At 39.5% G+C, this 13,328-nt stretch overlaps 1 protein-coding gene across 2 annotated transcripts in view; it reads left to right on the forward strand.

Annotated features, from left to right (window-relative positions):
* LOC147320195 (uncharacterized) overlaps positions 1–13,328 on the forward strand; it is a 15,588-nt gene continuing 2,260 nt past the window's right edge. The window contains exons 1-12 of one of the 2 annotated variants that reach the window (XM_086308117.1): positions 1–1,405; positions 2,051–2,129; positions 2,435–2,479; positions 3,275–3,319; positions 4,531–4,575; positions 6,748–6,792; positions 7,586–7,630; positions 8,015–8,020; positions 8,426–8,470; positions 9,266–9,310; positions 10,106–10,150; positions 12,911–12,955. In XM_086308117.1, the coding sequence (XP_086164243.1) occupies positions 1,281–1,405; positions 2,051–2,129; positions 2,435–2,479; positions 3,275–3,319; positions 4,531–4,575; positions 6,748–6,792; positions 7,586–7,630; positions 8,015–8,020; positions 8,426–8,470; positions 9,266–9,310; positions 10,106–10,150; positions 12,911–12,955 (615 nt within the window). In that variant the 5' untranslated portion in view covers positions 1–1,280. Of the gene's footprint in view, positions 1,484–2,050; positions 2,254–2,434; positions 2,480–3,274; positions 3,320–4,530; positions 4,576–6,747; positions 6,793–7,585; positions 7,631–8,014; positions 8,021–8,425; positions 8,471–9,265; positions 9,311–10,105; positions 10,151–12,910; positions 12,956–13,328 lie in introns of those variants that run through there. The other variant, XR_015131237.1, reaches the window with a different exon arrangement.

The raw sequence follows: 13,328 nt of genomic DNA on the forward strand, positions 1-13,328 counted from the left end.
CCGTGTGGTGTGGAGGAAGGAGGACCCAAGATGCAAGCAGTGGATGAAAATGCTAGTGAAGTTTATTTACAAGGTGTAGTGGCAAACAAGCAGTGGGGCATGACAAATAACTGAAGACACCTAAACTGGGAAGAACTAAAATAACAGACCTGGGTGCATACGACAAAGGGATGCGCGGCAGCCGCCGAGCAGGACACCGAGTAACAGGCAGGAGAACACACAGGGCTTAAATACACACACCAGTAATCAGGGGATGAGAGACAGGAGGGCAACACGGCTGGGAGGAATCAGAGCTGACGGGACAGGGGAAACGTAAACTGAACACACTCACATCAGACAGAGACCTTCATAATAAAACAGGAAACTCAGACACGGGGAACCAAACAAGACACAGAACTAAACAGACAGATTCACAAACAGACGGGGTGACAGCATAGACAGAGACACAGACTCAAAGGCAGACCAAATATAACACATAGAACTCAAACAATAATAATCATCATCATCATCATAATAATAAACTAAAAGCGCTGGGTCACCGACCCAGGACCATGACAATTTGTGTTTGTGGCAGTAATGTGACAAAATGTGGAAAAGAGGGACGAATACTTTTGCAAGCCACTGCAAGTACACAGAGAGATAATGAGGGGATGAGGAACAGCTGGGACAAGGGGAAACAAAACTAGACTCACTGCATTTAGGACAAAGACTTTCCCAATAAAACAGACATCACAAGGGTAATCTAATAAACAAATGAACTTAGCAAACCTAAAGAACTTATAAATAAACATCGACATCTAAACAAACTAAAACTTAAAACGCTGGGTCAACAGACCCAGGAAAGTGACAGTAAAATCATTTATTATACACATTATACTTATTTTCTTAAATTGCTTATCTATTATCTGTATTTTAACTTGGGGGTCTAGGGGTGCTGCATGTTTATGATAACACACTGACAATATCAGGACAATTTTAGCCTTACTCTATCAGTGAACAGCATGCCCATGCTAACTTAAACTAGACCAGCAAGCTAACCCCATGTGTATTAAGTGTTACTTCAGAATAGGAACCAAACAAATTAACGGAACGAAATTAACTGTAACAGCAGTTTGCAAAACATTGTGACAGTTCTCAAGTGTTCCTACCTCAAATCCAGCACGTGTTGCTGTGTTTTTGTTGTTAAATGGACGAGGAGAGACCGTGGCTGGTGAGAGGATGCAGCATTTCGTCAGTGGAGCATAGAACGACGTCTCTGATTGGTCAAAAAGTGAGTAAAGATGCATCTGATTGTTCGAAAGCGTCAACCAAAGAGCTGCTGGTCACGGCAAGATACAAACTCGCCGGAGCTCTGCGTGAACGGCACATCCGGGACCTTCAGCACTCAGGAGAGATTTATCTTGAGGTATGTATTTACCTTTGATATCCATGCGTCGACGAAAGCTCCGCGAGGTAAAGTTGTATGTTTAACAAGCTAATTAAGGTTAGTTAAACGGAATTAAAACAATACACAACCGATTTGAACAAATTGAAAGTGGTGAATGATGATAAATGCTAAAAAATTACTTAAGATTTATCTTTAACAATAGATATTAGAAGTTAAATTTAACTGTTTTTAAATTCCCACCGGAGTTAAAGGGACCTGCGGCCTTGCATGTGCTCTGCATCTTCAACTGCAGAGACAGTCAGTCCAAGCTCAGTGTAGCTAACTGCAACACACTTTTTTTTTTCAACACAAGATATGCTTGGGGGGATTTAAATGATAATATTAATGTTTTCTTATTCAGCACAAATCAATAATATTATAGTTATTTGCTCACGGTCTGGGTCTCTGGCCCAGCGTTTCTGATGTTATTCTAAGGTTTTTGAGTTTCTTATGTTTAATGGCGGGTTAGTTGAGTTTGGCTTAACGTTATTAATATCGTTTTAAGGAGTTTATGTTAGGGCTGTATATTACCACGTTTGTATTTTCATGCCATGTTTCCTGTTTTATTTTGAAAGAGTCTGTTGCGTTCAGTTCATTAATCTCACTTCCCTGTTGTGTCAATAGAATCATTTGTGCAAGCTACTACCCTGCTGTCCCTCTGTCGTGTCTCAACCTCCAACAGGAAAGTAGAAGTCCTCATATGGTAGGACCAGTGATTGTAGTGTGTGTTACACTGTCCTCATATTGTTTTAAGCTGTGAAGGACAGGAGTGTGTTTCAGTTGCCTTCCTCATGTGGTAGGACCAACAACTCTAGTGTGTGTTACACTGTCCTCATATCGTTGGGTAGCAGAACCGTACAGTGTTAAGTTTCTATAGAATCTGGTATAAGGAAGTCAGATCCTTCTGTAATAATATTCACTGATACAAATATGATCTGTAGTTAATTAAATAGTCGGGATTTATACTAGAGAATGTTTCTGACGTTATATTGTTGTCTTTTGTTGCAGACACCAGGTGCCGAGGTCCTGTCTCAACCTCCTTCAGACCAATTGGTGAGTGACACACCCACTTCATTCTTCCAACAGGTTACACATTATTTTTTTGTATTTGGCATCAAGTATATGTGTCAGTTGGGCCTAGTGCATAAATGAAATGCACTTTAATTGTACTAAAACAATCAGTTTTAGTCGAAGTTAACCAAAACCAACATTAGCATTAGGATAAAGTAATTGTCTATACCATTTGTTAGTCCAAACTTTCCCTTAAAGCATCAGCTTGATCTTTATTCTGACAAAATTTGATATTTTTGTCGTTTTACACATGTTTTTGTCAAAATAAGCTCCCGCTGATCAGTTTACATGATTTAATTTCTGGGGAAATAGATGGCTGTACATCAGTGTTGGGTTTAGAGCTTTTATTGACAACAGCAGGAGAAGTTAGAAGTCAGGAATGTGAACTCTACATGTGTTCAGTCGTCATGTCCTCATATTGTTTTAAGCTGTGAAGGACAGGAGTGTGTTTAAGTAGAAGTCCTCATATGGTAGGACCAGTGATTGTAGTGTGTGTGTTACACTGTCCTCATATTGTTTTAAGCTGTGAAGGACAGGAGTGTGTTTCAGTTGCCTTCCTCATGTGGTAGGACCAACAACTCTAGTGTGTGTTACACTGTCCTCATATCGTTGGGTAGCAGAACCGTACAGTGTTAAGTTTCTATAGAATCTGGTATAAGGAAGTCAGATCCTTCTGTAATAATATTCACTGATACAAATATGATCTGTAGTTAATTAAATAGTCGGGATTTATACTAGAGAATGTTTCTGACGTTATATTGTTGTCTTTTGTTGCAGACACCAGGTGCCGAGGTCCTGCCTCAACCTCCTTCAGACCAATTGGTGAGTGACACACCCACTTCATTCTTCCAACAGGTGAAGATGGATGTTGCAGACAGGACATATCCTAACTTTTGCAGCCGTTACGATAATAACGCGCTGTTTGCACGATGAGCACAGCTTCCAAGCTCCCCTAAATTGACCGTGCGCTTCGTGTTGTGTGTGCGTGAGTCTGTGCATTTAGTGGCGTCTGTGCAGAAATGACTAGTAAGACAAGGCTGCAAACTATTCTCACAGACTTCAAGTGTGCACTTGAATCCAAAACGATCTCTCTCTCTCCCTCCGGCTCTGTTGAGATGCCACTGGGAGAGTAACGACTGCCCCTCCCCCCCTCTGCTCTGCAAACACGTGGCTGCTTTTGCACCCCTCCCCCCTCTGCTCAACAAACACGTGGCTGCTTTTGCACCCCTCCCCCCTCTGCTCAACAAACACGTGGCTGCTTTTGCACCCCTCCCCTCTCTGCTGAGGGCAAAAACAAGGCTCATGTGCAAAGTGAAGCAAAATAACATTGACAGAGGTTCAGAGAAAGGAGAAAAAAAACGGAGCAGGCTCCCGTTGTTCACTTCAAGGAGGCGGCTCTACGGGCCGTTTTGTTTGTGACCGACACACACAGTATATATATATATATATTCTCAATCACATTCACACCACTCTCTTATATCAGTTCCACTACATCAAGACTATTTTATGGTGGTCAGCTGTTTTATTGTCATGTATTTTGCATAGTAAGATAACCATGTCCTCCATTCAAAAGCACTGAAAATGTCTATGGTGGTGCTGTACCTAATATTGTGCTCATTTGATCCAAAACCTATTTTTCCTTTATTTTGAAGGCTGAGGCTTAGATCCATTAGGTATTCACGAGAAAGGCATTATCGCATGTCAGGATTACAGTATATCGAAAATATGTGATTATAATGGGAGTCAATGGGGCCCAAACGGATACAAGGGTAAAAGGAGGTAGTACATATGTGAATCTTCTTTACTATACACCACACCATAGAGGGGATCATTGAATTTCAAAAATAATCCTAAAACACACATCCTGGCCAAGTTTCATGCAACTAGTCTTTAAAATGACTGATATATTGAGAATCAAAAATCCAAAGTTACCCAAGCGGGTCCCTTTTTTCGCTAGGGTAAAACGAGGGTTAAATAGTCGGGATTTATACTAGAGAATGTTTCTGACGTTATATTGTTGTCTTTTGTTGCAGACACCAAGTGCCGAGGTCCTGCCTCAACCTCCTTCAGACCAGTTGGTGAGTGACACACCCACTTCATTCTTCCAACAGGTTACACATTATTTTTTTGTATTTGGCATCAAGTATATGTGTCAGTTGGGCCTAGTGCATAAATGAAATGCACTTTAATTGTACTAAAACAATCAGTTTTAGTCGAAGTTAACCAAAACCAACATTAGCATTAGGATAAAGTAATTGTCTATACCATTTGTTAGTCCAAACTTTCCCTTAAAGCATCAGCTTGATCTTTATTCTGACAAAATTTGATATTTTTGTCGTTTTACACATGTTTTTGTCAAAATAAGCTCCCGCTGATCAGTTTACATGATTTAATTTCTGGGGAAATAGATGGCTGTACATCAGTGTTGGGTTTAGAGCTTTTATTGACAACAGCAGGAGAAGTTAGAGGTCAGGAATGTGAACTCTACATGTGTTCAGTCGTCATGTCCTCATATTGTTTTAAGCTGTGAAGGACAGGAGTGTGTTTAAGTAGAAGTCCTCATATGGTAGGACCAGTGATTGTAGTGTGTGTGTTACACTGTCCTCATATTGTTTTAAGCTGTGAAGGACAGGAGTGTGTTTCAGTTGCCTTCCTCATGTGGTAGGACCAACAACTCTAGTGTGTGTTACACTGTCCTCATATCGTTGGGTAGCAGAACCGTACAGTGTTAAGTTTCTATAGAATCTGGTATAAGGAAGTCAGATCCTTCTGTAATAATATTCACTGATACAAATATGATCTGTAGTTAATTAAATAGTCGGGATTTATACTAGAGAATGTTTCTGACGTTATATTGTTGTCTTTTGTTGCAGACACCAAGTGCCGAGGTCCTGTCTCAACCTCCTTCAGACCAATTGGTGAGTGACACACCCACTTCATTCTTCCAACAGGTGAAGATGGATGTTGCAGACAGGACATATCCTAACTTTTGCAGCCGTTACGATAATAACGCGCTGTTTGCACGATGAGCACAGCTTCCAAGCTCCCCTAAATTGACCGTGCGCTTCGTGTTGTGTGTGCGTGAGTCTGTGCATTTAGTGGCGTCTGTGCAGAAATGACTAGTAAGACAAGGCTGCAAACTATTCTCACAGACTTCAAGTGTGCACTTGAATCCAAAACGATCTCTCTCTCTCCCTCCGGCTCTGTTGAGATGCCACTGGGAGAGTAACGACTGCCCCTCCCCCCCTCTGCTCAGCAAACAGGTGGCTGTTTTTGCACCCCTCCCCCTCTGCTCTGCAAACACGTGGCTGCTTTTGCACCCCTCCCCCCTCTGCTCAACAAACACGTGGCTGCTTTTGCACCCCTCCCCCTCTGCTCTGCAAACACGTGGCTGTTTTTGCACCCCTCCCCCTCTGCTCTGCAAACACGTGGCTGTTTTTGCACCCCTCCCCCTCTGCTCTGCAAACACGTGGCTGCTTTTGCACCCCTCCCCTCTCTGCTGAGGGCAAAAACAAGGCTCATGTGCAAAGTGAAGCAAAATAACATTGACAGAGGTTCAGAGAAAGGAGAAAAAAACGGAGCAGGCTCCCGTTGTTCACTTCAAGGAGGCGGCTCTACGGGCCGTTTTGTTTGTGACCGACACACACAGTATATATATATATATATTCTCAATCACATTCACACCACTCTCTTATATCAGTTCCACTACATCAAGACTATTTTATGGTGGTCAGCTGTTTTATTGTCATGTATTTTGCATAGTAAGATAACCATGTCCTCCATTCAAAAGCACTGAAAATGTCTATGGTGGTGCTGTACCTAATATTGTGCTCATTTGATCCAAAACCTATTTTTCCTTTATTTTGAAGGCTGAGGCTTAGATCCATTAGGTATTCACGAGAAAGGCATTATCGCATGTCAGGATTACAGTATATCGAAAATATGTGATTATAATGGGAGTCAATGGGGCCCAAACGGATACAAGGGTAAAAGGAGGTAGTACATATGTGAATCTTCTTTACTATACACCACACCATAGAGGGGATCATTGAATTTCAAAAATAATCCTAAAACACACATCCTGGCCAAGTTTCATGCAACTAGTCTTTAAAATGACTGATATATTGAGAATCAAAAATCCAAAGTTACCCAAGCGGGTCCCTTTTTTCGCTAGGGTAAAACGAGGGTTAAATAGTCGGGATTTATACTAGAGAATGTTTCTGACGTTATATTGTTGTCTTTTGTTGCAGACACCAAGTGCCGAGGTCCTGCCTCAACCTCCTTCAGACCAGTTGGTGAGTGACACACCCACTTCATTCTTCCAACAGGTTACACATTATTTTTTTGTATTTGGCATCAAGTATATGTGTCAGTTGGGCCTAGTGCATAAATGAAATGCACTTTAATTGTACTAAAACAATCAGTTTTAGTCGAAGTTAACCAAAACCAACATTAGCATTAGGATAAAGTAATTGTCTATACCATTTGTTAGTCCAAACTTTCCCTTAAAGCATCAGCTTGATCTTTATTCTGACAAAATTTGATATTTTTGTCGTTTTACACATGTTTTTGTCAAAATAAGCTCCCGCTGATCAGTTTACATGATTTAATTTCTGGGGAAATAGATGGCTGTACATCAGTGTTGGGTTTAGAGCTTTTATTGACAACAGCAGGAGAAGTTAGAGGTCAGGAATGTGAACTCTACATGTGTTCAGTCGTCATGTCCTCATATTGTTTTAAGCTGTGAAGGACAGGAGTGTGTTTAAGTAGAAGTCCTCATATGGTAGGACCAGTGATTGTAGTGTGTGTTACACTGTCCTCATATTGTTTTAAGCTGTGAAGGACAGGAGTGTGTTTCAGTTGCCTTCCTCATGTGGTAGGACCAACAACTCTAGTGTGTGTTACACTGTCCTCATATCGTTGGGTAGCAGAACCGTACAGTGTTAAGTTTCTATAGAATCTGGTATAAGGAAGTCAGATCCTTCTGTAATAATATTCACTGATACAAATATGATCTGTAGTTAATTAAATAGTCGGGATTTATACTAGAGAATGTTTCTGATGTTATATTGTTGTCTTTTGTTGCAGACACCAGGTGCCGAGGTCCTGCCTCAACCTCCTTCAGACCAATTGGTGAGTGACACACCCACTTCATTCTTCCAACAGGTTACACATTATTTTTTTGTATTTGGCATCAAGTATATGTGTCAGTTGGGCCTAGTGCATAAATGAAATGCACTTTAATTGTACTAAAACAATCAGTTTTAGTCGAAGTTAACCAAAACCAACATTAGCATTAGGATAAAGTAATTGTCTATACCATTTGTTAGTCCAAACTTTCCCTTAAAGCATCAGCTTGATCTTTATTCTGACAAAATTTGATATTTTTGTCGTTTTACACATGTTTTTGTCAAAATAAGCTCCCGCTGATCAGTTTACATGATTTAATTTCTGGGGAAATAGATGGCTGTACATCAGTGTTGGGTTTAGAGCTTTTATTGACAACAGCAGGAGAAGTTAGAAGTCAGGAATGTGAACTCTACATGTGTTCAGTCGTCATGTCCTCATATTGTTTTAAGCTGTGAAGGACAGGAGTGTGTTTAAGTAGAAGTCCTCATATGGTAGGACCAGTGATTGTAGTGTGTGTGTTACACTGTCCTCATATTGTTTTAAGCTGTGAAGGACAGGAGTGTGTTTCAGTTGCCTTCCTCATGTGGTAGGACCAACAACTCTAGTGTGTGTTACACTGTCCTCATATCGTTGGGTAGCAGAACCGTACAGTGTTAAGTTTCTATAGAATCTGGTATAAGGAAGTCAGATCCTTCTGTAATAATATTCACTGATACAAATATGATCTGTAGTTAATTAAATAGTCGGGATTTATACTAGAGAATGTTTCTGACGTTATATTGTTGTCTTTTGTTGCAGACACCAGGTGCCGAGGTCCTGCCTCAACCTCCTTCAGACCAATTGGTGAGTGACACACCCACTTCATTCTTCCAACAGGTTACACATTATTTTTTTGTATTTGGCATCAAGTATATGTGTCAGTTGGGCCTAGTGCATAAATGAAATGCACTTTAATTGTACTAAAACAATCAGTTTTAGTCGAAGTTAACCAAAACCAACATTAGCATTAGGATAAAGTAATTGTCTATACCATTTGTTAGTCCAAACTTTCCCTTAAAGCATCAGCTTGATCTTTATTCTGACAAAATTTGATATTTTTGTCGTTTTACACATGTTTTTGTCAAAATAAGCTCCCGCTGATCAGTTTACATGATTTAATTTCTGGGGAAATAGATGGCTGTACATCAGTGTTGGGTTTAGAGCTTTTATTGACAACAGCAGGAGAAGTTAGAAGTCAGGAATGTGAACTCTACATGTGTTCAGTCGTCATGTCCTCATATTGTTTTAAGCTGTGAAGGACAGGAGTGTGTTTAAGTAGAAGTCCTCATATGGTAGGACCAGTGATTGTAGTGTGTGTGTTACACTGTCCTCATATTGTTTTAAGCTGTGAAGGACAGGAGTGTGTTTCAGTTGCCTTCCTCATGTGGTAGGACCAACAACTCTAGTGTGTGTTACACTGTCCTCATATCGTTGGGTAGCAGAACCGTACAGTGTTAAGTTTCTATAGAATCTGGTATAAGGAAGTCAGATCCTTCTGTAATAATATTCACTGATACAAATATGATCTGTAGTTAATTAAATAGTCGGGATTTATACTAGAGAATGTTTCTGACGTTATATTGTTGTCTTTTGTTGCAGACACCAGGTGCCGAGGTCCTGCCTCAACCTCCTTCAGACCAATTGGTGAGTGACACACCCACTTCATTCTTCCAACAGGTTACACATTTATTTTTTGTATTTGGCATCAAGTATATGTGTCAGTTGGGCCTAGTGCATAAATGAAATGCACTTTAATTGTACTAAAACAATCAGTTTTAGTCGAAGTTAACCAAAACCAACATTAGCATTAGGATAAAGTAATTGTCTATACCATTTGTTAGTCCAAACTTTCCCTTAAAGCATCAGCTTGATCTTTATTCTGACAAAATTTGATATTTTTGTCGTTTTACACATGTTTTTGTCAAAATAAGCTCCCGCTGATCAGTTTACATGATTTAATTTCTGGGGAAATAGATGGCTGTACATCAGTGTTGGGTTTAGAGCTTTTATTGACAACAGCAGGAGAAGTTAGAAGTCAGGAATGTGAACTCTACATGTGTTCAGTCGTCATGTCCTCATATTGTTTTAAGCTGTGAAGGACAGGAGTGTGTTTAAGTAGAAGTCCTCATATGGTAGGACCAGTGATTGTAGTGTGTGTGTTACACTGTCCTCATATTGTTTTAAGCTGTGAAGGACAGGAGTGTGTTTCAGTTGCCTTCCTCATGTGGTAGGACCAACAACTCTAGTGTGTGTTACACTGTCCTCATATCGTTGGGTAGCAGAACCGTACAGTGTTAAGTTTCTATAGAATCTGGTATAAGGAAGTCAGATCCTTCTGTAATAATATTCACTGATACAAATATGATCTGTAGTTAATTAAATAGTCGGGATTTATACTAGAGAATGTTTCTGACGTTATATTGTTGTCTTTTGTTGCAGACACCAGGTGCCGAGGTCCTGCCTCAACCTCCTTCAGACCAATTGGTGAGTGACACACCCACTTCATTCTTCCAACAGGTTACACATTTATTTTTTGTATTTGGCATCAAGTATATGTGTCAGTTGGGCCTAGTGCATAAATGAAATGCACTTTAATTGTACTAAAACAATCAGTTTTAGTCGAAGTTAACCAAAACCAACATTAGCATTAGGATAAAGTAATTGTCTATACCATTTGTTAGTCCAAACTTTCCCTTAAAGCATCAGCTTGATCTTTATTCTGACAAAATTTGATATTTTTGTCGTTTTACACATGTTTTTGTCAAAATAAGCTCCCGCTGATCAGTTTACATGATTTAATTTCTGGGGAAATAGATGGCTGTACATCAGTGTTGGGTTTAGAGCTTTTATTGACAACAGCAGGAGAAGTTAGAAGTCAGGAATGTGAACTCTACATGTGTTCAGTCGTCATGTCCTCATATTGTTTTAAGCTGTGAAGGACAGGAGTGTGTTTAAGTAGAAGTCCTCATATGGTAGGACCAGTGATTGTAGTGTGTGTGTTACACTGTCCTCATATTGTTTTAAGCTGTGAAGGACAGGAGTGTGTTTAAGTAGAAGTCCTCATATGGTAGGACCAGTGATTGTAGTGTGTGTGTTACACTGTCCTCATATTGTTTTAAGCTGTGAAGGACAGGAGTGTGTTTCAGTTGCCTTCCTCATGTGGTAGGACCAACAACTCTAGTGTGTGTTACACTGTCCTCATATCGTTGGGTAGCAGAACCGTACAGTGTTAAGTTTCTATAGAATCTGGTATAAGGAAGTCAGATCCTTCTGTAATAATATTCACTGATACAAATATGATCTGTAGTTAATTAAATAGTCGGGATTTATACTAGAGAATGTTTCTGACGTTATATTGTTGTCTTTTGTTGCAGACACCAGGTGCCGAGGTCCTACCTCAACCTCCTTCAGACCAATTGGTGAGTGACACACCCACTTCATTCTTCCAACAGGTTACACATTATTTTTTTGTATTTGGCATCAAGTATATGTGTCAGTTGGGCCTAGTGCATAAATGAAATGCACTTTAATTGTACTAAAACAATCAGTTTTAGTCGAAGTTAACCAAAACCAACATTAGCATTAGGATAAAGTAATTGTCTATACCATTTGTTAGTCCAAACTTTCCCTTAAAGCATCAGCTTGATCTTTATTCTGACAAAATTTGATATTTTTGTCGTTTTACACATGTTTTTGTCAAAATAAGCTCCCGCTGATCAGTTTACATGATTTAATTTCTGGGGAAATAGATGGCTGTACATCAGTGTTGGGTTTAGAGCTTTTATTGACAACAGCAGGAGAAGTTAGAAGTCAGGAATGTGAACTCTACATGTGTTCAGTCGTCATGTCCTCATATTGTTTTAAGCTGTGAAGGACAGGAGTGTGTTTAAGTAGAAGTCCTCATATGGTAGGACCAGTGATTGTAGTGTGTGTGTTACACTGTCCTCATATTGTTTTAAGCTGTGAAGGACAGGAGTGTGTTTAAGTAGAAGTCCTCATATGGTAGGACCAGTGATTGTAGTGTGTGTGTTACACTGTCCTCATATTGTTTTAAGCTGTGAAGGACAGGAGTGTGTTTAAGTAGAAGTCCTCATATGGTAGGACCAGTGATTGTAGTGTGTGTGTTACACTGTCCTCATATTGTTTTAAGCTGTGAAGGACAGGAGTGTGTTTCAGTTGCCTTCCTCATGTGGTAGGACCAACAACTCTAGTGTGTGTTACACTGTCCTCATATCGTTGGGTAGCAGAACCGTACAGTGTTAAGTTTCTATAGAATCTGGTATAAGGAAGTCAGATCCTTCTGTAATAATATTCACTGATACAAATATGATCTGTAGTTAATTAAATAGTCGGGATTTATACTAGAGAATGTTTCTGACGTTATATTGTTGTCTTTTGTTGCAGACACCAGGTGCCGAGGTCCTACCTCAACCTCCTTCAGACCAATTGGTGAGTGACACACCCACTTCATTCTTCCAACAGGTTACACATTATTTTTTTGTATTTGGCATCAAGTATATGTGTCAGTTGGGCCTAGTGCATAAATGAAATGCACTTTAATTGTACTAAAACAATCAGTTTTAGTCGAAGTTAACCAAAACCAACATTAGCATTAGGATAAAGTAATTGTCTATACCATTTGTTAGTCCAAACTTTCCCTTAAAGCATCAGCTTGATCTTTATTCTGACAAAATTTGATATTTTTGTCGTTTTACACATGTTTTTGTCAAAATAAGCTCCCGCTGATCAGTTTACATGATTTAATTTCTGGGGAAATAGATGGCTGTACATCAGTGTTGGGTTTAGAGCTTTTATTGACAACAGCAGGAGAAGTTAGAAGTCAGGAATGTGAACTCTACATGTGTTCAGTCGTCATGTCCTCATATTGTTTTAAGCTGTGAAGGACAGGAGTGTGTTTAAGTAGAAGTCCTCATATGGTAGGACCAGTGATTGTAGTGTGTGTGTTACACTGTCCTCATATTGTTTTAAGCTGTGAAGGACAGGAGTGTGTTTCAGTTGCCTTCCTCATGTGGTAGGACCAACAACTCTAGTGTGTGTTACAATGTCCTCATATCGTTGGGTAGCAGAACCGTACAGTGTTAAGTTTCTATAGAATCTGGTATAAGGAAGTCAGATCCTTCTGTAATAATATTCACTGATACAAATATGATCTGTAGTTAATTAAATAGTCGGGATTTATACTAGAGAATGTTTCTGACGTTATATTGTTGTCTTTTGTTGCAGACACCAAGTGCCGAGGTCCTGTCTCAACCTCCTTCAGACCAATTGGTGAGTGACACACCCACTTCATTCTTCCAACAGGTTACACATTATTTTTTTGTATTTGGCATCAAGTATATGTGTCAGTTGGGCCTAGTGCATAAATGAAATGCACTTTAATTGTACTAAAACAATCAGTTTTAGTCGAAGTTAACCAAAACCAACATTAGCATTAGGATAAAGTAATTGTCTATACCATTTGTTAGTCCAAACTTTCCCTTAAAGCATCAGCTTGATCTTTATTCTGACAAAATTTGATATTTTTGTCGTTTTACACATGTTTTTGTCAAAATAAGCTCCCGCTGATCAGTTTACATGATTTAATTTCTGGGGAAATAGATGGCTGTACATCAGTGTTGGGTTTAGAGCTTTTATTGACAAC

This window comes from Aulonocara sp. 'chitande type north' Nkhata Bay, linkage group LG10 (assembly GCF_057382095.1).
Source record: "Aulonocara sp. 'chitande type north' Nkhata Bay isolate Kocher_YH1m ecotype deep benthic linkage group LG10, A_spYH_male_GT1.1, whole genome shotgun sequence".
Lineage (NCBI taxonomy): Eukaryota > Metazoa > Chordata > Actinopteri > Cichliformes > Cichlidae > Aulonocara > Aulonocara sp. 'chitande type north' Nkhata Bay.